The sequence below is a fragment of the Dichotomopilus funicola genome (assembly GCF_033296635.1).
Source record: "Dichotomopilus funicola strain CBS 141.50 unplaced genomic scaffold C8A04scaffold_41, whole genome shotgun sequence".
Classification (NCBI taxonomy): Eukaryota; Fungi; Ascomycota; class Sordariomycetes; order Sordariales; family Chaetomiaceae; genus Dichotomopilus; species Dichotomopilus funicola.
The window spans coordinates 120,653-140,732 of record NW_026944062.1 but is presented as its reverse complement, the minus strand read 5'-3'; the positions used below and the strand labels follow the sequence as shown (position 1 = coordinate 140,732).

General features: G+C 55.0%; 6 protein-coding genes across 6 annotated transcripts; 4 read left to right on the top strand and 2 right to left on the bottom strand.

The window, feature by feature from the left end:
- Positions 1-196: 196 nt before the first annotated feature.
- On the top strand, positions 197-1,183 carry C8A04DRAFT_12987 (uncharacterized protein; the record flags this gene model as incomplete). The annotated part of the gene is made up of 1 exon (XM_062777541.1): positions 197-1,183. A coding segment is annotated over one exon (987 nt), but the record flags the coding sequence as incomplete, so codon positions are not given.
- Positions 1,184-1,801: 618 nt separating this feature from the next.
- Positions 1,802-2,926, top strand: C8A04DRAFT_29651 (uncharacterized protein; the record flags this gene model as incomplete). The annotated part of the gene is made up of 1 exon (XM_062781083.1): positions 1,802-2,926. The coding sequence occupies one exon, from the start codon at positions 1,802-1,804 to the stop codon at positions 2,924-2,926; it is 1,125 nt and encodes a 374-aa protein (XP_062636066.1).
- A 1,721-nt stretch (positions 2,927-4,647) lies between these two features.
- C8A04DRAFT_38078 (WD40-repeat-containing domain protein) lies at positions 4,648-7,956 on the bottom strand (the record flags this gene model as incomplete). The annotated part of the gene is made up of 6 exons (XM_062784102.1): positions 4,648-5,073; positions 5,295-5,612; positions 5,687-5,813; positions 5,875-5,912; positions 6,885-7,627; positions 7,686-7,956. The coding sequence occupies 6 exons, from the start codon at positions 7,954-7,956 to the stop codon at positions 4,648-4,650; spliced, it is 1,923 nt and encodes a 640-aa protein (XP_062636065.1).
- A 615-nt stretch (positions 7,957-8,571) lies between these two features.
- C8A04DRAFT_38077 (uncharacterized protein) lies at positions 8,572-10,050 on the top strand (the record flags this gene model as incomplete). The annotated part of the gene is made up of 1 exon (XM_062784101.1): positions 8,572-10,050. One exon carries the CDS (start codon positions 8,572-8,574, stop codon positions 10,048-10,050), a length of 1,479 nt encoding a protein of 492 aa, XP_062636064.1.
- Positions 10,051-13,479: 3,429 nt separating this feature from the next.
- Positions 13,480-16,614, top strand: C8A04DRAFT_13025 (uncharacterized protein; the record flags this gene model as incomplete). Its single annotated transcript, XM_062777553.1, has 2 exons — positions 13,480-14,394; positions 14,503-16,614. 2 exons carry the CDS (start codon positions 13,480-13,482, stop codon positions 16,612-16,614), a joined length of 3,027 nt encoding a protein of 1,008 aa, XP_062636063.1.
- Positions 16,615-17,768: 1,154 nt separating this feature from the next.
- C8A04DRAFT_13026 (serine hydroxymethyltransferase-domain-containing protein) lies at positions 17,769-19,710 on the bottom strand (the record flags this gene model as incomplete). The annotated part of the gene is made up of 5 exons (XM_062777554.1): positions 17,769-18,919; positions 18,983-19,120; positions 19,189-19,282; positions 19,359-19,415; positions 19,495-19,710. 5 exons carry the CDS (start codon positions 19,708-19,710, stop codon positions 17,769-17,771), a joined length of 1,656 nt encoding a protein of 551 aa, XP_062636062.1.
- Positions 19,711-20,080: the final 370 nt, after the last annotated feature.

Sequence of the window (20,080 nt, the reverse complement as noted above, 5' to 3'; positions counted from 1 at the left end):
ACCAAATAATACTTCGACGAATCCATAGAAGTATCGGTTGTCAATATCATGTCGTCTTCCCCAGGCCCGGCGGTAAGCCTTTACTTTCTCAAATTATGTCTTGAGGAAGAAAAAAAAACAAAAAAGAAAAAAAGAGAGAGAGAAAGAAACCCAGGGGGAAAAGAGAAAAATACAAACTAACGTTGCCTCATAGGGCCAACAACCGCCTTTCAAACCCCCATATCCCCCCTCGACGGCCACCCTCGGCGGCCAACCCACACGGCTACCCGACATCCCCGTCTCCGCAGTCCTCCTCGCCTTCTTCATCGGCAGCGCCGCGACTCACCTAACCATCTTCGTGCGCAACAAGCGCAAGGCCGCCAACGGCGTCCCTCACGCCGGCTTCTTCTTCTCATTCCTCTGCTTCATCTTCAGCATGACCCGCATCGCGGCTCTGTCGTTGCGGATCGCTTGGACCGAACACCCGACCAACGCCAACGTCGCGCTGGCGGCGACCGTGATGACCGCCGCTGGCGTGTTGATCTTGTTCATTGTTAACTTGGTGTTAACGAGAAGGGTCGTGAGGGGTCTGCACCCTGGGCTTGGGTGGCATCGGGCCGTGACGAATGGGTTTAAGGTGTTGTTGGCCACCGTGATAGGGATGTTGATCATGGTGGTGATTTGCTCGGTGCACTCGGTGTTCACGCTGGATGTTGGAGCGCGGACCAAGGAACGGCAGGTGACGCTGTTTGCGAGCGTGTATCTGACCGTCATGGCGGTAACGCCAGCGGTGGTTGCGCCGTTGGCATATCTGATCCCGAACCGTGGGGCGAGGCATCCGGCGGAAGGGTTTGGGAAGGGGAGTATGGGCGGGAAGGTGGCGTTGTTGACGTGTGCGTCGTTGCTATTGGCGCTGGGGGCTGGGTTCCGGGCTGGCACCAACTTTGCGGCGAAACCGATCGGCCAGGAGCAGTGGTACCACTCCAAGCCGGCGTTTTACTGCTTTAACTTTGTGGTGGAGATCCTGGTGGTGTACTCGTACGCCATCTTCCGCTTTGACCGGCGGTTCCGTGTACCGGACGGTAGCGCGGCGCCAGGGCACTACTCGAATGGTGGTCCAGAGGTGGAGGAAGGGGAGGAGGTGGCACATGAACTAAGGAATAAGGGGACTAGCTCGGGGGATGACAGCTCTAGGGTGGTTTGAGCGACGGGGTTCTCGGCGGATGGATGTAATGATCATTGGGCCGGCTGTCATTAGTTGTATCACATAATGGTGTTTGGTTAATAACGAGATTTATATGGGGATTGTACATGACATTATAGAACAGCGACGGGTAGCTCAAGATACCAATTTTCTTCTTTGTCTGTTTGTTGCCTTGGCGTGTAGTCTCGGCTCTAAGGTTGGTTGTTCGAGTGTAGTGCCCGAGGGATGATGGGTCAATGACCGTTGTATCTCCTGTCTTTGTCCCGAGTCCCGACAATGACACAGTCGAGGTGAGTGACAAGACTATTATGGAATTGGAACTAAAGGCGATTGTCAGAAGAGACTGGAGAGGCCGTATAATCTCATGCCAAACCCAGCTGTGTTGTTCTGACCATCGAAGGTCGTGCCGGCCGACTATATAAGCAGTCCGCGGTGTTGTCCTCCCCCGTAAACCCGTTCTAACCATCCCAACAACAACCCAGCATCAAGCCCAGCTTCAGGGTAACAAGACGCAAACCAAACCACAGCATCTTGATTACCGTCTGCACCCGCTAATACAAACCTCGGTCGATCCACGCAGAGCACACCAACAGATAATTCATAGGCACATAGGCAACCATGCCGGGCCCAGCTCCCACTCCGTACTACAACGGTCCCATTACCCCAACCGACTGTCTATTCATCACGTTCCTCTACGCCATCCGCCATGCCGCCACCACCGGCGTGAAATTGTGCGCCCGTTGCGAAGTCCTAGTGATCCGGCGGTTTCACTTCGAGTACCGCAAAATCCGACCGGATTTGCACATTACCCCGGAGCAAGCGGCTAAGGAGAGGTTCTCCGTCGGCGAGTACACCCGCGGGTACGGCACCATGCACCAGGAGCTTTTGCCCATGGCAAAGGCCAGAAATCTGACCGTCAACCAGTATCTTCTCTACCACTTCTGGCTGCCCGTTCTCCGACCCACCATCTACTATCTCGATTCGGCGGGCGTGCAGCGCGCAGAACGTGGACCCCCGAATGAGAACCGCAGGTCCGCTGTCGATGTGGGGCTCTCTGACTGCTGGGTCAAGGTCTGGATGGCTTGCCACGGCCGGTACACTATCCAGGACCTCCGCCGCGGCCGGCCCTATGCCGATCCTTTCCGGGGCGACCTCTACCCGGACAAAGAGTGGTTCGTACCGTCCTCGTTTGAGAAGCTCTACCATAACTGGATGTCACTCCTGAGATTGCCGAGTCTGGTCCAGAACTGCACCTGCCCAGACCGAGTGTTCGTGACGGGGGATCCGCCGCTGCCATGGACGCCGGGGGAGAGGAACCAGAATTTTAGCGACAACCGTACCTCCTTCCGGACATTCCTAGACAAATACACGGACAATCAGATCTTGGATGTTTACAAGAAATTTTGCGCTCCGTATCTGGAGCGAGGCGCGCACAGAATCGACCAAATCAAGCCAATGACCATGTTATGGAGGGAGCAACACCCCGGGTTCCTGTCAGGTCTTTATGACTTGGAGGCCGGGGTGGGGGCCATCCAGGCTGCATCTAACGTGCAGGGCCCGAGGCCCCAGGCAGTCCAGAACAACCCAGGAGGCCAGGTAAATCAAGGCGCTCTACAGCAACAGAACAACACTCCCCAGGCTGAGCCGAGCTATACTCTCGCCGAGATAGAGGCTGCTAATTCACTGATGTTGATGAGTCAACGGTGGAATAACGGCACTGGCGATGCTGAGGGCCAGGAGTAGGGTATAGCCAGGCAATGGAAAGTAGGTACCTACCTAGGAAGCATGGCATGGAGAGATGAGAAGGAGATACATTGGTCACGGTGCTAAGCATCAGAGACACGGAAGCTAAAGAGTGATCATCACAGGGTTAAGACAGCTAGGTAATTAGGTATTAGAGTTAACCGCATGCGAGGGTGATGAACGTAGGTATTGAGAAACTTTGTCAATATCAAGTAGTACATGTGCAGATGCTGCCTCTCGTCAAAAGCCAAGATACACTTCAACAGAGTGAAGATGAGTGTAATATTACAAGTGCGTGAAGACAGGACGACCCATCACATAGTCAATCCTGTGCGCAGTTGTACGGCAGAATACACGGTGGGGCGCCCCTTTCCCTATTTTCATCCCTGACGATAACTGCAGAAAAGAATTTTCCCTCATTTGCCTATCCGAAGGGAGATGAAAACATTTCAACGGCGGAAGAAGTTTGCTGGATTTCAAACCACGGCGACAACACCCCACATTTCTCAGTTCCCGTCGCCTCGACCAGTGATCGAGATTGGGTTACACAGCCCTTGACTATAAAGACTTAGCCAACATGTCGGTGAGTGGTACTCAGATTAGGTACTAATTACACAGTATAAGCCACCCTGCGCTGGGTCTTGTCATAGTACAGAATTGTAAGTAACTATTGGTTTCTGACTGTAGGTTCGCAATGGAGTGGTGACGCACAAAAGGAAAACAGTAGCATGACGCTAACCGGAACACTTGCGTTGCTGGTGAAAAGGCTGTATATTGCCCTATTTTTCTCAAGTTTTAATCAGACCATACCAACCGATACGCGGAAACATTTAGAGTTCCTACGCGCCCCTCAAACATCCATATGTTGATATACCACACTGTACACACCATCGCCGAGGATGACTTCTAACAACAACCTCACCGAATTCCGCTCTACCCTACCCCAACAAACGCGCCTCATCAAAAAGCTCGTCTGAGCATATCGGAAACGCGGTAGTCACGGCGCTAGCGAACAAGAAGTTGGCCTAGTGAGGGAGAGGAAGCGATCGCTGAGCAGGCGCGTGCAGAGAAGTAGGCTGGAGCAGGTGTCTGGACGTATTTATCCTAGAGTAAGTTCCGGCAACAGTAGTTTGTGGTCCGGTGTCCGTCGAAGGCCTTGCCTAAGTTCCTTACCTGTAGGCTTCCCATGGCCAGCGGGACGAGCTATCTTATTGAAAGTAACTTGTGCTGGGAAACCCAGAACGAAAAGTAAAGGGGGAAAAGTTTAAACATGTCCAATGAAAGTCATGTCGGAAACTTTGGAGATGTTGGTGCGAATCCATGCCCGTGCTGTTTGTTGGAAACACCCACATGAGAAAAGGGTGACATGGACTTAAAATACGGTAGCTAGAGAACATAGGATCACGGTAGTCACTCAGCTCACACCTGATTTGGTTCATGGGTTGCATTATCCATCTGCCACCTAGCCACGGATCATGTCCGCCACAAGGGCTGCCATGACAAGATGCAATTTTCCCAGCTCCCCGTCTTTCATTTCCTTGCTATGAAAGCGACCAAAAGCGAGACAAGCAGTCCGAAGTACGCCCCCACCATGGAATCCGTCGAAAGAGCCCCAGCGTGCGACACACGCGCTCGGCCTCTCGCGCAGCGGAGCGATGCAAACCCCCTCCCTGCGACCTATTGTTCTTTCCCGGCCCCGACGCCGAAACCCCGGCCGTCCCTTACGCCCTCGACATGACACCCCAGACACGGATGATGTTGTCAGTGTAACCGGCGAAGAGAGTCTGGCCGTCGGCGCTCCACGCAAGCGAAACACACTCGGGCTCGTTGCTCTTCTTGCCAACGTTCTGGAACTCAGGCTTGAGCTCGTCGACCTTGCTCTTCTTCTCAAGGTCGAAGATGATGATGCTGCTGGCGGTGGCAGCGCACAGCCAGTACCGGTTGGGGGAGAAGACGAGAGCGTGAATCTCGTCGTTGGCATTGAGCGAGTACAGGTGCTTGCTCTCGTTAAGATCCCAGAGCATCGTGGTACCGTCCTTGCCACCGGAAGCGCAGAGGGATCCATCGGGGGAGATAGTCACGGTGTTGATGTAGCCAGTGTGGCCGATGTGGTCGGTCTGCAGCTTGCAGCTCGAGAGCTCCCAAACCTGACGAAGATGGTCAGCCACAAAGTTGAAACAAGCAATCGGATGGACATGTTTGTCAGGGAGAACATGGCGTGCTTGTTTCGGGTTCGCTCAGTGCATGGTGAATGTTGGTCTCATGGCCCGTGGCGAAACGGGCTCTGAAGTAGCAAATACTTTAAAGGTTGCAAAACATCATGGCGAAATATGGGAGTAGGAAAATAGCGGAAACCGGGCCAACATACCTTGACCAGCTTGTCCCAGCCAGACGAGACAATCACCGGGTTCTGGGGGTTGGGCGAGAAGCGGACGCACGAAACCCATTCGGTGTGGCCCTTCTCGGTGATGGTGAACTTGCAGTCACCGAGGGTATTCCAGAGCTTGATGCTGCGGTCGCGCGCGCCCGAGACGATCTGGCGGTTGTCGGCCGAGAACGAGACCGAGAGAACGTCGTTGGTGTGGCCGACGAACCGGCGGGTGGTGGTGCCGGTCGAGAGTTCCCACAGGCGGAGGGTCTTGTCCCACGAAGCGGACAACGCGTACGCACCGTCCGACGAGATCACCTGCCACGCCAATCAGCACACCTCAATTCCTCCTTACACCCTCGCAAGAAGTCGATCGGTTGGATAGAACGTACGCAGTCGGAGACGATGTGGGAGTGACCGTGGAGCGACCGCTTGGGATAACCGTACTGGGTCTCATCGCGGGTGAGGTTCCAGATGATCAGGGTCTTGTCGCGGCTGGCGGAGAGGAGCATGTTGGGGCTGTAGTTTCAAGGTAAGTATAAGTGTTCTCGGCGTCGATGTTCGACCGGGTTATTCGTACTTCTCCATCGAGGTGGCCAAGCTGGTGACCCAGCCATTCTACAAGAACAAGATTGTTAGTTTTCGTCCGATTGATACACCAAAGGTTGACTCGCAATGGGCATCCCGCGAAGCGCGATCGCTCGACTTCGAGATTCACCACATGCCGAGTGTTCAAGTTGTTGGGCGATGAAGATAACTTACGTGGCCCTCCAGGGTGCCCTTGAGGATCAGTTGCTCAGCCATATTGACGTCCTTCCTGGGATTCGAAGATCGGTGGAAGAATGGTGAGCTTTTTCGCGGTGCCTCGTTTCGTCGGGGTCAACAGAAATCGGGGCGGGCTGCGGGAGCTTCTAGGATTTCCGAAATTTTTGTGCGGCCGAAATAGGGTCCGTCGTGGGGTCAACCAAAAGCGGTGGGATGGTTGGCAGGTGGCAGAAAACGGTCCCGGCCCGTCCGCTCTCTGGCTCAGCCCATGCCTCGATAAGTGGGGCGGGGTGCGGGATGACGTCCATGGGTCATTCTCCAACTAGTTACATACACTATACACGACATAGTAGTACTTCGTTCGGTGTGGTCTGTTTACACAACTGCTCCCCTTCGACGCTCAACATTCGCGGTGACAAGGGTGGCCATGATAATCGGAAAACGGCCGGGCGAGTAAATCAGCCCTTGGCTCGGACTTTTAGTCTTCAAACGCCTAGCCGTCGTTTCTTTCTGTAATTACACCATACAATGCTCGGTACAACCATAATTTCAAAGAGCAAGGTCACTAACCTGATGTTGGTCATCGCTGCCACTGCGGGGTATCTATCTTCTGCCTCCTGATGCTATCACAACTCCGGAACTCCATGCACGATGGGCGACGTTCTGAAAAGAAAATAAAAGAAAAAAGGAGGTAGTGAGGAAAAACTAGCCCAGACCCAATCCATGCTCCTTACCCGCTGCGCCCCCCGGTCAGCCCTTCCCTGTGATACCGTAGCCTGCAGCTTTCCTGACACCTGTCCGTGGTATGTCCTGCCGAAGACATGCCTTGTTTGTATTGACCAACATGCTGTGGTCCGCGATCTCGAATCGGCCTTTGTCCCCATACATCACCGTCGGCATGAGCTCCTTGCCCTTGGACTTGATATCATCTTCAATCAGTTCCTGCATGGCCGATTCCCACAACTTGTACCTGTCACGCCGTGCTGGTTGTCGTTGCGCAGCAGACCATACCTCTTTCTGTTTGGCAATCTTGGACGCCCGCATGAGCCTCCTAAGCGCACCTTCTCCCGCCTTTGCCTCCTTCGCCGCCGCCTCGCGCATCTTCTTCGGGTCGCCATAAGGAATCTCATCCGCCGCGAGAGGCCGTTGTGGCTGCTGTGGTTGTACTGGTTGTAAGCCATCTAGGCTCTGGGATGACGTATCCGGGTTGAACAATCCCCAATCATCTGACACTGTAACCGCATCGACACTTTCGGGCGTGCACTTGTATGTGTGTATGCTGGGAAATGCTGGAAAGAACGCTGGTATGTACTGCTTTGCTGCCTTGTCTGGGGCACCATCAAGCTCTTCGCCTAGAATAGGAAGATCCCCCCCTAGCGGTTCGGGGATCAGAAACTCCCAAGTGGGCTTTCGTTTAGATTTCGGAATGGGGGGTTTGCGATGCGGATCGAGAAGTGATGTTGTGAGGTTGAAGCGCTTGAACGCTACCTCGAAGTCGGTTGGAATGGGGTGCTGGCGTTTTCCAATGTTCCCGAAGGTCTTGACGGTTTCAGCAAGCGAGAGTAGATCTGCGATGAGAGTGAGAATGAATTAATGGAGATATCAGTTGGAATATGGACGACGTACACGCTTCCGTCATGGCAGTGAAACTCTCCATGGCTTCGGGCGCAGCACCATCAAATCCGACTTTCTCTAAAGTGAGAGCGATGGTGCGTCGCAGCCCCTTGACCGCGGAATCTTCTCTGGTCGGCGCAGATGAGGCCTGGGGCGAAAGTCCTGTTTTCCCAATCGAAAGGATGGTATGTGGGCTTTGTACCCGTTGCCGTTTGGTATCCGCGCTTCCATTCTCGCTATCAAGAGCCGTCTCCGCGCTTCGCTTTCGTGAATCGGTCGACATTGTTCCGGGCGCCCTGCTGGGGTTGACGGCGCTGCTTGCAAATGACGGCGCTGATTGCGAAATGTGATAAGTGGCTCGTTGATTCAGTCGGCCGATGCTGAGCGCGTTTCGCGGTGCGAGAGATGGATGCGAGGGATGAGGATGGTGATCGGCAAATCGCAGTCGCCGGAAAGCTTGGTGTTGCGATTCACGAACGCACGGGCCGTGTGTTGGAGACCCACTTTCCCAATGGAGCCACTCAGCCTCCAGAGCTTCTTATTGTGACAGTGTAAGTCTGTCAATTGCTATTGTTCCTCGCAACTGACTAGTTTAGGTCAAAAGATTTAGCGGCTGCGGCCTTGGACAATACGCCGCTTCAGTTAAACCTGAGCCCGGATCATGTTTCTCAGTCAGAAAGTTCCTAATGAACCGGAAGCGCAAGGAGATGAGACCTGTCTGCGGGAAGGCGCGACTGTGGGGACAATTTTGAAATGGCACAAGATTTAGTATTCCGTACTGTCGTCCGTCCTTGCCGTTCCCATCTCCCGTTTTTTTTTCCCTTTTTCGTTCATATGCGCCACAGGCAACTGCAATCTTGACTTCATTTTTCCCCAAGGGGTCTTCATTGTAAAGAAAATGCCCGATCTTGGGGTGCTCAGAAACGGGGGTTACAGGGATGCAGGGCTTGCCCAATTCACATTGTCATGTCCGCTGTCCTCGTTTCCCCTAGAAATCCTCGAGTTGGGCGATACCTTGGAGCACCTTGATCTTTCAGGCACAGGTCTCTCATCTCTGCCTTCAAATATCGGGACTGCTTTGCCCAACCTAAAGACTATTTCGCTTTCTCATTGTACTTTCAAGGTCTTCCCGAAACAGTTGGCGTCATGCCCAAACCTCCAAACAGCTGTTTTTCGCAACAATGGGATGGAATATATCCCAGAAGACGCTTTACCACCGCGTCTCCGATGCATTATTTTGACAGGAAACCAACTGACCGCTATACCCCCTAGTATTGGTCACTGTGGCGCTCTGGAACAATGCTTCCTTACGGACAACCAGCTCCAGGATTTGCCCACCGAGTTAGCCAGGTGCAAGCGACTCACCACGCTTCGTGTTAGCTCGAATCGCCTCTCAAAATTTCCTCTATGGTTGCAGGCTCTCCCGGAGCTCGCCTACGTCTCCTTTTCAAGCAACCCTTGTGCAGCTCTTCTCACAAATGGCGCTCACGCCCCACGAGGGCTAGCCACGATCCCGTGGAGCGATGTTGAAGTTCAACAACCTATCGACAACGATACATTCCTTGGGATTTGGAAACAATCACCACACTATAGCGAAGATGTTGCCATCAGGCTGTTCCGAGACTCGATTGCTTCGATTGGTCGTGACGACGGCTCGGCCGCGGACGAGCTGGCGGCTTACCTCGCAGCTGGTGCTCACGAAAGCCTGGTCACCATCCTCGGACGGATCCATGGCCACCCGGATGAAGACACGTTTACAGATGAACCCGGGAGCTATGAAGGCGGTCTGGTACTACAACGCATCCCCGATGGCTACGCACCCCTCAGCAGCGTCTTGTCTTTCGACAATGCTCTCGTTTCCTCGCCAGCAGTTGGTCCAGAAAATGGTCAATTCGATACCAAAACGGTCCTTCAAATGCTCGCTGGTCTCGCCCACGCCCTGTCTCACCTCCACGCTCGAGGCATTGCTCACGGATCGCTGCGCCTTGACACCATCTTTGCCAGCGCTGCAGATGCCCACGCCCTGTTGGCCGGGTTCAGGGGTGCAACGTTATATGCCGGATTGCGACGCGCCCGCGTGGTTGGCCAGGGAGCAGGGAGCCCGGGACGGGATGGGGGCCAAATTGGAGAAGCCGATGTAGTCGAGAAGGTCGAGGTACTTGCGTTTGGGCGGGTGGTACAGTTTTTGTTGCGAGCGGTGGGCGATCGCGGGAGGGAGGGATTCGAAGAGGCCGAAGGGGGGCTGGAGCATTTGGGCAGGAGGTGTGTAGTGGCTGACGTCGGGGAGAGACCTGGGTTCGAAGAGATTGTTGAGGTACTGGAGGGCTTGATGGGGTGGAGGGGGATGATGAGGATCCCGGATGTTCGCCCGACTTGAGGCGAGGAGTGTATTGATTGATCGCCTCGACGGGCTGGCTTCCAAGACCTTGCTGAGATATCGGAGTCTTTCGAGAGAGTCGGGGATTGCTCGATTAGGCACAAGCCCGCAGCCGGGCTTGGCGTTTTGCTAGAGCATGGGAGAGAGAAATCGTGATGTTCACCACGGCACGGAGCGCGGGATCGTCTACATACGTGGCGGTGGACTGGACGTGGAACCGCAGATTCGCTTGTGCAAGGCCGAGGGAGGAATTGAGGTTGGTTTGCGGGCTGCAGATGCGGTTGGCAAGAGACTGCAGACAGGTCACCGCAAGATTCTGCACCTGCTGTGTGTCCATGTTTTGTGACATCGGGGGATGATGAATCAAAACCACCCGCTTGTTTGCTCTCGCTCCCACCATGACAACTGTACATACTCTAACGGATTCGAGGCCCCGTTTTGCATGGCACATGGGACGGATTCCCTTTTCCCTGCAAGCCACTCGAAAGAGGCGGCTGCTGTGCCGCCCCCATACGCAGTCAGCACCATACAAGCAGGGTCGTGGTATCTTCGAGATTCTCTGTGCCCCATGGGCCTTCCTAACCGCGGCAGGACCCGATTGTGTTGCGATGTCTTGCTGCGACGCTGCGTCATGTGAGCGTTGCCGGCGAAGGGAACATCAACGGCTCCAAGTGCTTCCTCAACACGCTCGATGCCCAGGTTCCGTCACTCCCTTGACGATGAGTGCAGGAATATCATGAAGGTTGGTGGTTCCCTAGCCGGCGCCTTAGCGAAACATCGCTATCACAGGCCAACTTTGGCCAAGCCCGCATAGCTGATGCGCGGTTGGCATCGACGATGAACTCTCATGGCTGTTTTGTGACACCTCAAATTGATCCGCACAGCGGGTGCTAAACTCTCCGTTTTGACACAGGAAAGGGTGGGGCCATCCATGGGTTGATTGCTCCTTTTTTTCTGTTGCGGGCGGGGTGGGTGTCTCTACGGCCCTCCAGCCTCAACTGCAATATTTTCCAGTGTTCTTCTCGAAGCAGCAATTCTCCTATTATGCCCTTGAAACAGGGATCTGGCTTGGCTACCTAGCACGGCGACCACCATAACAGTATAACCAAAATCAACACCACGAGGAACATCTGGTCTCCTAAGCCAACGTGCTGGTCGACCCGCTTCAAGTCTCTTCTTCAAATCTTTGCGAGTTTCGTGTTTCCGAGTTTGGCGGACAAAAGAATGCATGGAGAGGATCACGCCCTAGCGGCTTGTGGTTGGCTAATTTTAAGGTGTGCAGTTCAATTTAAGAAGCGCTAGCCAGGGAAGGTGCAGCCACCACAGAGCCCTAAACCGCTCCTGCCACGCACTTTGCCAACCTCGAAACTGCCTAACGTGCCGATGCTGTGAACATTACTACCTTTGTACTATGCAGAGTGGGCAAACAAACCGAGCCAAGATATTGTAAAATTAGTAGCGGCGCCGGAAACCCCAAAACGGAGAACATTCGTCTCATCTTGCGCTCACTCGACACTCGACAGACAAGCACAGTGTGAGGCTGGTCCCTAAATGTACTTGGGGCCCTCGACTGACAACTCGCGCTAATTAGCCCCTTAACTAGATAAGTTTAGTGCTAGGTGGTCGGTCACAAGACGGCTGCTCCCCATTTCCTTTCCTACTACCTATGCAAAATCATGCCCGCCGCTTACATGATTCATCGCCCGGGTACATGGAATGTTCGTTGATGCGGCAGGCAAAGCCCTGAACTTATCAACAATGGTTTAATTCAAGTTTGACGCTACCTCGTCAGCGGCGCAATCTTCGGCCGACTGCATAACACGACGGCTTATCTCGGTGCGCTACTTCTCCACGACGAAATGCAGACTGGATGGATTGGGTCGGGGTGCCCAGCATCGGCGCACAGACAGCCCGCTCATGCTCCCTGTGGAAACCCAAACCACCCATCCTTCGGCCATCTTGTTGAGACATGCAGCGCCGTTTCCCACGAGCCCACACCGTTACAACCAGTCTCTGGTTCCTCGTCCAAGGCCCGAGAAGGTAAAACAACATGATGGAGTAGGCCTGTGGACGGTGGGAGGCTATTAGTACCCACAGCTACCGAAGTGCGACGAGTCAACACCGGTCATTTGTTTCGAACTTATTAACGGAACGAGTGGTTTCCTTTTCGGTTGCTCAAGGGCCATAGATCTCCGCGTTACAGCCTCGAACGGACAGTGCGAGAACGTGGGGAGGACCGAGCCGGAGCTCGTTCGGGGGCTTGGCGAATTAAAGTTAGCGGCCGCCACGGGGATCGATCCGTTTCCTTCCATTCCACGTTGTTGCCGTGGGGGGTTCTAGACGGGGCGGGCCCGATTTGGAAACAGGGTTTGGCCCCCCTTGGCCCCGAGGTGTGAAAGCCTGCGGGTGGGCTGCAGAGCTGGCGCTGACTCTCGCACACTCAGGTTACTCAGGGCTCGGAGAGAGCTGCATCGAATGTCTACCCCACCATCTCCCACCTCCCGTGTCGCCGACCCCTGCTCCAGACAGCCCTTGGCCATGCAACTGCAGGAATGGCTCTCCGCGCCGAGCGTCTCACGCAGGGCGTTCAGATTTTGCTCACTGTCCGGATGGCAGCGGTGTAGACGGAGCGTTCATTTTTCTTTCTGTTTTACTTAAGAGAGATAAAAGTCGAAAACTTCTCGCGGCGGTCATCGGGTACTCGATCCGAGCAAGAAGTCGACGTCAGACGGGGAATCACTTCACTCCTAGCGGACGCCAAACACCGAAACAGCCGCTCCACTCAGCGATCCTGTCTGTATGTGTGCGTGCGTGCGTGCGTGTATGCCCATACCGACAGCCACACTTATGTACATGCACGGACATACACACATCACATCACATGCGTTTCGCATAGGCTTTGTTCGAGACGCAGCCGGCCCATGCCGGACCAAACCCCGTCGACAGGACTAAGACATTCGTACCCAGGTACAACCATTTCTCGCAAAGACTCGTCTGCCGAGACGACTATCACCTTGGTTTGTAAGTGCGATCTCGGCGCCCCCCATGAGAACTCAGCAGGATGCCGGAGCCGACCTTGTGGGCTATTGTCCGGACAGGTCTCCTCGGCCAAGTGGATATTTCCCTAAACCCTAAAAGTCTTCATCCCGGTTTCACTAGCGGTGACCGTCAGCATTCTCTGTACCATACCACCGAATCAGACATATTGGGACCGAGGTAGCGTTAACTATTGCGAATGCAGAGTGGGAACAAGACTTCCGATTTTCTTTGGTGAAGCCGAACCGCACAAGCTCGAAATCTTTATCCGACGGTGGGTTCGCCTATTATTATTATTGAGATGAGCAGCAGTGCTAATGGTTTGTACAGCTAAAGGCGTACGATCCATATCCATATGCAACCGGCTTTACAACCTGTCCCAGCTCACCCACGATGTCGCTACCGTTTTCCATCAACCCCTCGGCCATCCCGATGGTCAGGACCCGGAAGGCCCTTATGATTCTGGACCTTCAGAACGATTTGGTGTCTCCCGATGGCCTTCTTCATGTGAATGAACCTGAGGGCTATGTCAACCGCATCGCGGACTTGGCCAAGGCTTTTCGCGACTCAGGTGCTGGTGATGTGATTTGGGTGCGCAGCGAATTCGAGCACCATCGTCCCCTGACCGAAGACGGTGACCAGATTATCACCACAGATACCGTCATGAGAGAGAAGAAGAGCGGACCGTCACGGGGACGGCAACCCAGATCCAGCGAGCACGACAGCGCGGTGATGGAAAATGACCCGGAAGCCTTCCTCAGCACTGGAACCGATAAACAACCCACGTCGTGTTGTCAGAAGGGCACGCAAGGTGCCGACTTTGCCCCCGAGATCAAGGCGGCCATTGTGACGGGACGGGACATGATCGTCACCAAGACGCACTACAGTGCCTTTGCTGCGGGCCAACAGCAGCTGGTGCAGATGCTACGGGGTCGATTCGTGACCCAGATTTATGCCTGTGGAGCGCTCACCAACATCAGCATTTATGCAACGGCGCTAGGCGCAGCACAACATGGATATGACGTGACGCTCGTCGAAGACTGCTGCGGCTTCCGGAACACCATGCGCCACCTGAACGCGGTGCGCCAGCTCGACAAATTGACGGGCTGTGGGGTGATCAGCTCGGAGAACTTGCTGGAGCAATTGCAGCCGCCCCCGGCGCCGCAGTTATCCACTGGTCTATCGCCGGCCATCTCCAAAATCTCGCTCGACCGGGGCGCTAGCGGCATTAGGGCCGGCCGCGGGGGTGGGTCCGGGCCCTCCGTCGGAGTCCCTGAGCTGGGAGCCCGGGCCCCTGAGGCCCCTAAAGTCCTTCGCGCCTCCGCTCCAGACCCCGCAGTAACGGCCCCACATCGCCCGGCCGATGAAGCAACTTCGCCGCAGCAGAGCCGGGCGAAGAGCAGACTAGTAGCACAGCCCCATCAACCTCCCCAAGTGCAAGAGTCACCGGCGCCAAGCCAACCCAAAGCTGGCTGTCAGAATCCGTTCGAACCGATCGGCCTGATCGAGGCCGACTCTGACCCCTCGTCGTCGGAGCGTGAGTCAGGAAGCGCATCGGGCATCAAGCGGAGCGAATGGGGGAGCTCAAAAGGTCCGGCCTCATCCTCCATCTCCTCACTCTCCCCTTCTTTGAACATCGGAATACCCAGCGCCCAAGCTGAACATCCCAGCAACGTGATACGGGTCCCAAAACGCGTTCATCGTCGGCCATCGGATCGCAAGCGGCCTGTATCACCGCCTATAGACGTCTCAGCAGAAAAGCTCGACACAACGCCCGAGGTGGCAGACTCAGTTCCAAAGTTGACGGTCTCGAGCCCCGCGCCCCCTTTGGTACCAGAGAAGCCGGATTCAGCGGACGGCATGGCGAACCCAGAGTTAACCACCGCTGTGGGCGAGCGCTTGTGTGAGGGCGACACACACGTCATTACAAATGTCTTGCCCCCATCCCTCGCCACCGATGCCTTTGAGCGTTTGCTGGAGGAAGTCAGCTGGGCCAGTATGTCCCACATGGGAGGTGAGGTACCGCGCCGCATCGCCGTGCAGGGCGATGTTTCCGATGACGGCAGCATGCCCGTCTACCGCCATCCCGCCGACGAGTCGCCTCCGCTGCTTCCTTTCTCACCCACCGTGTTGCAGATCAAGACCGAGATTGAGAAACACTTGGGACACTCCCTCAACCATGTCTTGATCCAGCACTACCGTACCGGGAACGATTATATCAGCGAGCATAGCGACAAGACGCTGGACATCACCCCTGGAAGCTTCATCGCCAACGTCAGTCTCGGCGCGGAGCGCACTATGATCCTGCGTACTAAGCGTCCGCCAAAGGAGAAGCATGCGGGCGCCGACCAAGAAGAGCCCTCCACGGCATCTACCACGGAACCAACAACGACAACAACAGCAGCGGCAGCATCAAAAGAATCTCCCACTGGTGCCGACACCTCTGCCAACACCGTCACCCGCCAGACTCACCGTGCGCCGCTCCCGCATAACTCCCTGCTCCGCATGGGCCTACGCACCAACACCCGCTGGCTGCACGCTATCCGCCAAGACAAGCGCGCCGACCGCGACAGGACGGCTCCCGAACTAGCCTACGGCGCCGCCCGCATCAGCCTGACCTTCCGACGCATCGGCACCTTCATTGACGCCTCACAAGCCCTAATCTGGGGCCAAGGGGCGACTTCCAAAACCCGTGATGGGGCAAAAGAGGTTCTGAACGGCCAGACCGAGGAGGCAGTGAGGCTGTTGAAGGCCTTTGGCGCGGAGAATAACAAAAGTGAGTTTGACTGGGATGAATGGTACGGCGCTGGGTTTGATGTGCTGCACATGGGCACTCCGAAACGGTTCTTCCCCAGCAGCAGCACCACCCGATCTGGCGCGGCCGTGGGGAACTTGCGCGTGGCGCTGGCGCTGGCCGAATTGGGCGTGAGTTGTGCTAAGGGGAGTGTGGAAGGCGAAGTGCGTTGGGAGGATAACGATCCTGGACGGGGGGCGGTGGTGGAGGGGGACGGTACGGTGTTGCGGTATCTAGATGCTGCGTATGGAGCGGGCAGGAGGTACGATCAGATGCTACCGGGAGAGGTGGCGAGGAGATTTGGGCGACTGCAGAAGGGGCTAGATTTGTTTGGGAAGTGGGAGGCTGCCGCAAAGGATGCTGGGTTGGATATCAAATCTGAGGGGGTAAAGGCTACGGAGGGCCAAGTCACGGACGTTGCAAAGGTGTTGAAAAGGGAGTTGGCGGATTGGGAAATATGGGCGACTGAAGCGGCCTCTACTACCTCTACCTCGGCCACTTCCACCACTGTCCCTACCACCGCTGCCACCTCAGAAGCCTCAACACCCAGCACATTCTACATCGCGAGCACCAACCACCCTTCACCTGCCGACTTTGCCGTGTGGCCAGTGTTGGACGAGATGGTGGGGGTATGTGGTCAGGACTTGCTCGGTGAGAATCTGAGGCGATATTATAACGCCTTCAAGGGGAGGAGCTCGGTTTCGAAGGCGCTGGGGCAGCTTAAGAAGGAGTAGGTCAGTCAGGCTTGGATTTTTTTTTTTGGGGGGGGGGGGGGGGTGGGGTGGAGATCTAGTCGGAACTTGGACAAAACATTCTCGTGGCTAGGCGAGATGACGATGATTATGATGAGGTACGGTATCTTGGATTTGAGCAAGTCAGCGTTTGGATTTCTACTTATACCAAAAAATAAAGCTTCATTTCTTCGCTACGTAGTTCACCCAGATCTCCCGTCATCAGCGAGAATGATGGCCCAAAATCATCACGTCCGTTTATGAGATCCGCTCACCCTTGGCCTCAGGCGTCGATGCTCCTGGAACGGAAATGTCAAGCTTTAGCGTGTACTTCCGGTGGTCAATTAAGGGACTTAGAGATTTGTTGTGGCGATCCACTTCTCTCCATTTCTACTTAGTTAAGGCACTAAATAAATGTTCTCACCATGGTCGTTAGTCTATGCCAGAACGCAGGCCCATCATGGCCTCAATTATTACTTAGAAAACTTAATAAAGCACCAAGACTTCAAAGTATGTACATGTAATGAACCGAGCTAAGTTGTGTGTAGATAATTGCAAGTTATAGTAGGTACAGTACCCTAATAGATAATTGTGACGTGCAGCGTATAATTAAGGAATAGCACCATTAATTATCTTGAGAAATAATGAGATTGAGAAAATGGAATTTTGCATCGAAAAATATTTCACATTCCTCCAAGTCTTGTGTTACGATTCTGGGGTGGGTTGCTATCATATATAGGGGTACTTGGAGCGCGAAAAATAATGAGTGACAAAATAGCTCCTACAATATTAGAGCAGAGCTATTACCTGGATCCGGGAATTAATACTCAATGTCACTGCAAATTCCAATGGTCCTACAGGCATTGATGATTGGAGATTTCTAGTAATTTAGAGAAAGCTGAATGTACAGTATATTTATTCCCCGTCCTGAGTTGAAAACAGAAAAAATAATAGGGGGCAAGTGGCTGTTAAACCCGCTCTCGCCCGGTCCAGCATGCAGCAACGCCTCCCAGTCCCTCGCACAAACCCCACCACCACCGAGAGACCAAACCGCCTGAATAGAACACATTTAGATAATATCATCCAACCCAGCTAAATTTTCACCCGAATTGCGTCATCTCGCTCCACCTTCCGCATTGCTCCCGACCTAACGCATTTTACGCTTTCGTATCCCACGGCAGCGGGTAGGTACCGACCCAGTCCGCAACTTCACTCCGCAGTTGCACAATCTCCGTGTCCGTCTCGCCATTTCCAAGATACTCTAAGAAAGTCTTGAGCCGACCCGCTGTCTTCGCCTCGCCCTTCTCTTCGGCCGCTTTCCGCGCCGCCTTATCAACACGTGCGGCAATCGTCACGGCCCGGTCGACGATATCCGCAACACGCTCAAAATCGTTCTCGCTGAAGCCGCGCGTCGTCATGGCTGGAGTGCCCATGCGTAGGCCACCGGGGGTTAGGGCGGAGCGGTCGCCGGGGACGGTGTTCTTGTTGGCGGCGACGCCGACAAGTTCGAGCACGCGTTCGACGCGTCCACCGTCGACACCCTGTGGCTTGAGGTCGACGAGGACAAGGTGGTTGTCGGTGCCGCCGCTGACGAGCCGGTAGCCGAGCCCACCCTTCTCCTTCGGTTCGCCTAGTCGGCGGGCCAGGGCCTGGGAGTTGGAGAGAACCTGGGATTGGTAGGTGCGGAATTCAGGCGTCTGCGCCTGCTTAAGGGCGACGGAGAGGGCAGCGATTGTGTGGTTGTGCGGCCCGCCTTGGTGTCCAGGGAAGACGGAGGCGTTGATGGGGTTCTCGAGGTTGTAGAGTTCTTCGGCGCCCGTCTTGGGATGGGTGCGGCGCACACCGCGGCGGAAGAAGATGAGGGCGCCGCGGGGGCCACGAAGTGACTTGTGGCTTGTGGTGGTAACGATATCAGCGTGGGCGAAGGGGCCCGGCATGACCTTGGCCGCGACGAGACCGGAAATATGCGCCATGTCGACAAGGAGGTAGGCGTTGACCTTGTTGCAGATCTCGCGCATGCGGGCGTAGTCGATCAGCCGGCTGTAAGCCGAGGCACCGGCGACGATGATCTTGGGACGGTAGAGGGTGGCCGATTCCTCGAGCTTGTCGTAGTCGATGTATCCAGTCGACTCATCGAGGCGGTACGGGAGGGTCTCAAAGTACTTGGAGATGAACGAGATCTTTTTCGTGGGCGTTTGGTATCCGTGGGACAGGTGGCCTCCGTGGGGAAGGTCGAGACCCATGAGACGGTCGTGTGTTTCAAGGAGGGCCGAGTAGACGTACAGGTTGGCGGGAGCACCGGAGAGGGCTACTGAAGTTAGCTTTTACCGCAACTTCTGGTAACACGGTTTAAGACCCAGGGGCCACACACCCTGAACATTCACACCCCACTCTTTCGCCTCCAAGCCGAAGGTCTCAAGCGCCCGCTGCTGGCATAGTCTCTCGGACGCATCGATGAACTCATTGCCACCATAGTATCTCGCTCCAGGATATCCTTCCGAGTATTTGTCTAGTCTTGTTAGTTATGGTTCTCGCGTGTCGGCGGTAGCGAGCCGGGGCAGACCGGGAGTAACGCACTCTGCATCGGACTCCCAAGCGCATCTAAAACGGCCTGCGAGGTGAAGTTCTCGGACGGAATAAGGTTGATGAACTGCTTTTGCCTGATTTTCTCCTGTGTTTGTGCATTAGCATTGGTCAGTGGGATGCATTGGTATCACCAATTCGAGGAATTCCGAGTACCGACCAACCTTTTCGATGATATCGTACATGATGGGATCGGCTTGTTGGAGATGGCTAGCGAGCAACTGTTGTTCGGCATTGTATTAGCATCTGAGTCTCTATCCGGTATCCTCCTGCGTATTTTCACAAAATGCGTCTTCCTACCTTCTGCTGCGTGTCATTGCCGAGAGCCATAGTCCCGACGGACCGGTTCGTGGCCACCCCGCGGGCCCATTGTTTCGGCGCTGTCGCCGAGCGGGGCAATCGGTTTGCTATCGTCGTCGTCCTGGGCAAGCAAGCGGCGGAGGTAGAGCAAGACGAAGCACACACGCGCCTGGCGGCGGTGCTTCGGAGCGATGGAACTGAGCCAAACGCCGACATCTCGGGCTATTTTCTTCGTCTCTGCCTATCTGTCGAGTGAGAAAGTGAAACTCGGAGTTAGTCTGTTGTACTTCCTCCAATTGTTCGTGGGGGGATAGAGGAGGGGCAAGAAATACCGACTGTGGACACAGATTTTACACCTCGGGACTGGAAACAAAGAAATTCTACGTTCCTGCCCTTTCCCGTCGGACAGCTTCCTCTTCGGCGGTGGTGGGAAAGATTCGGGAAACGGTCCAGTCTAGGACAGGGAGGTGATATGATTGGAGCTTTCTTCCCGACCATGACGAGACCAGCTCAATCCGCTCGGCTTAAACACAGGCCAGTGTGGGGTAAGATAGCTCCGAACGGAACGGGGAGAAAGGATGAAAGC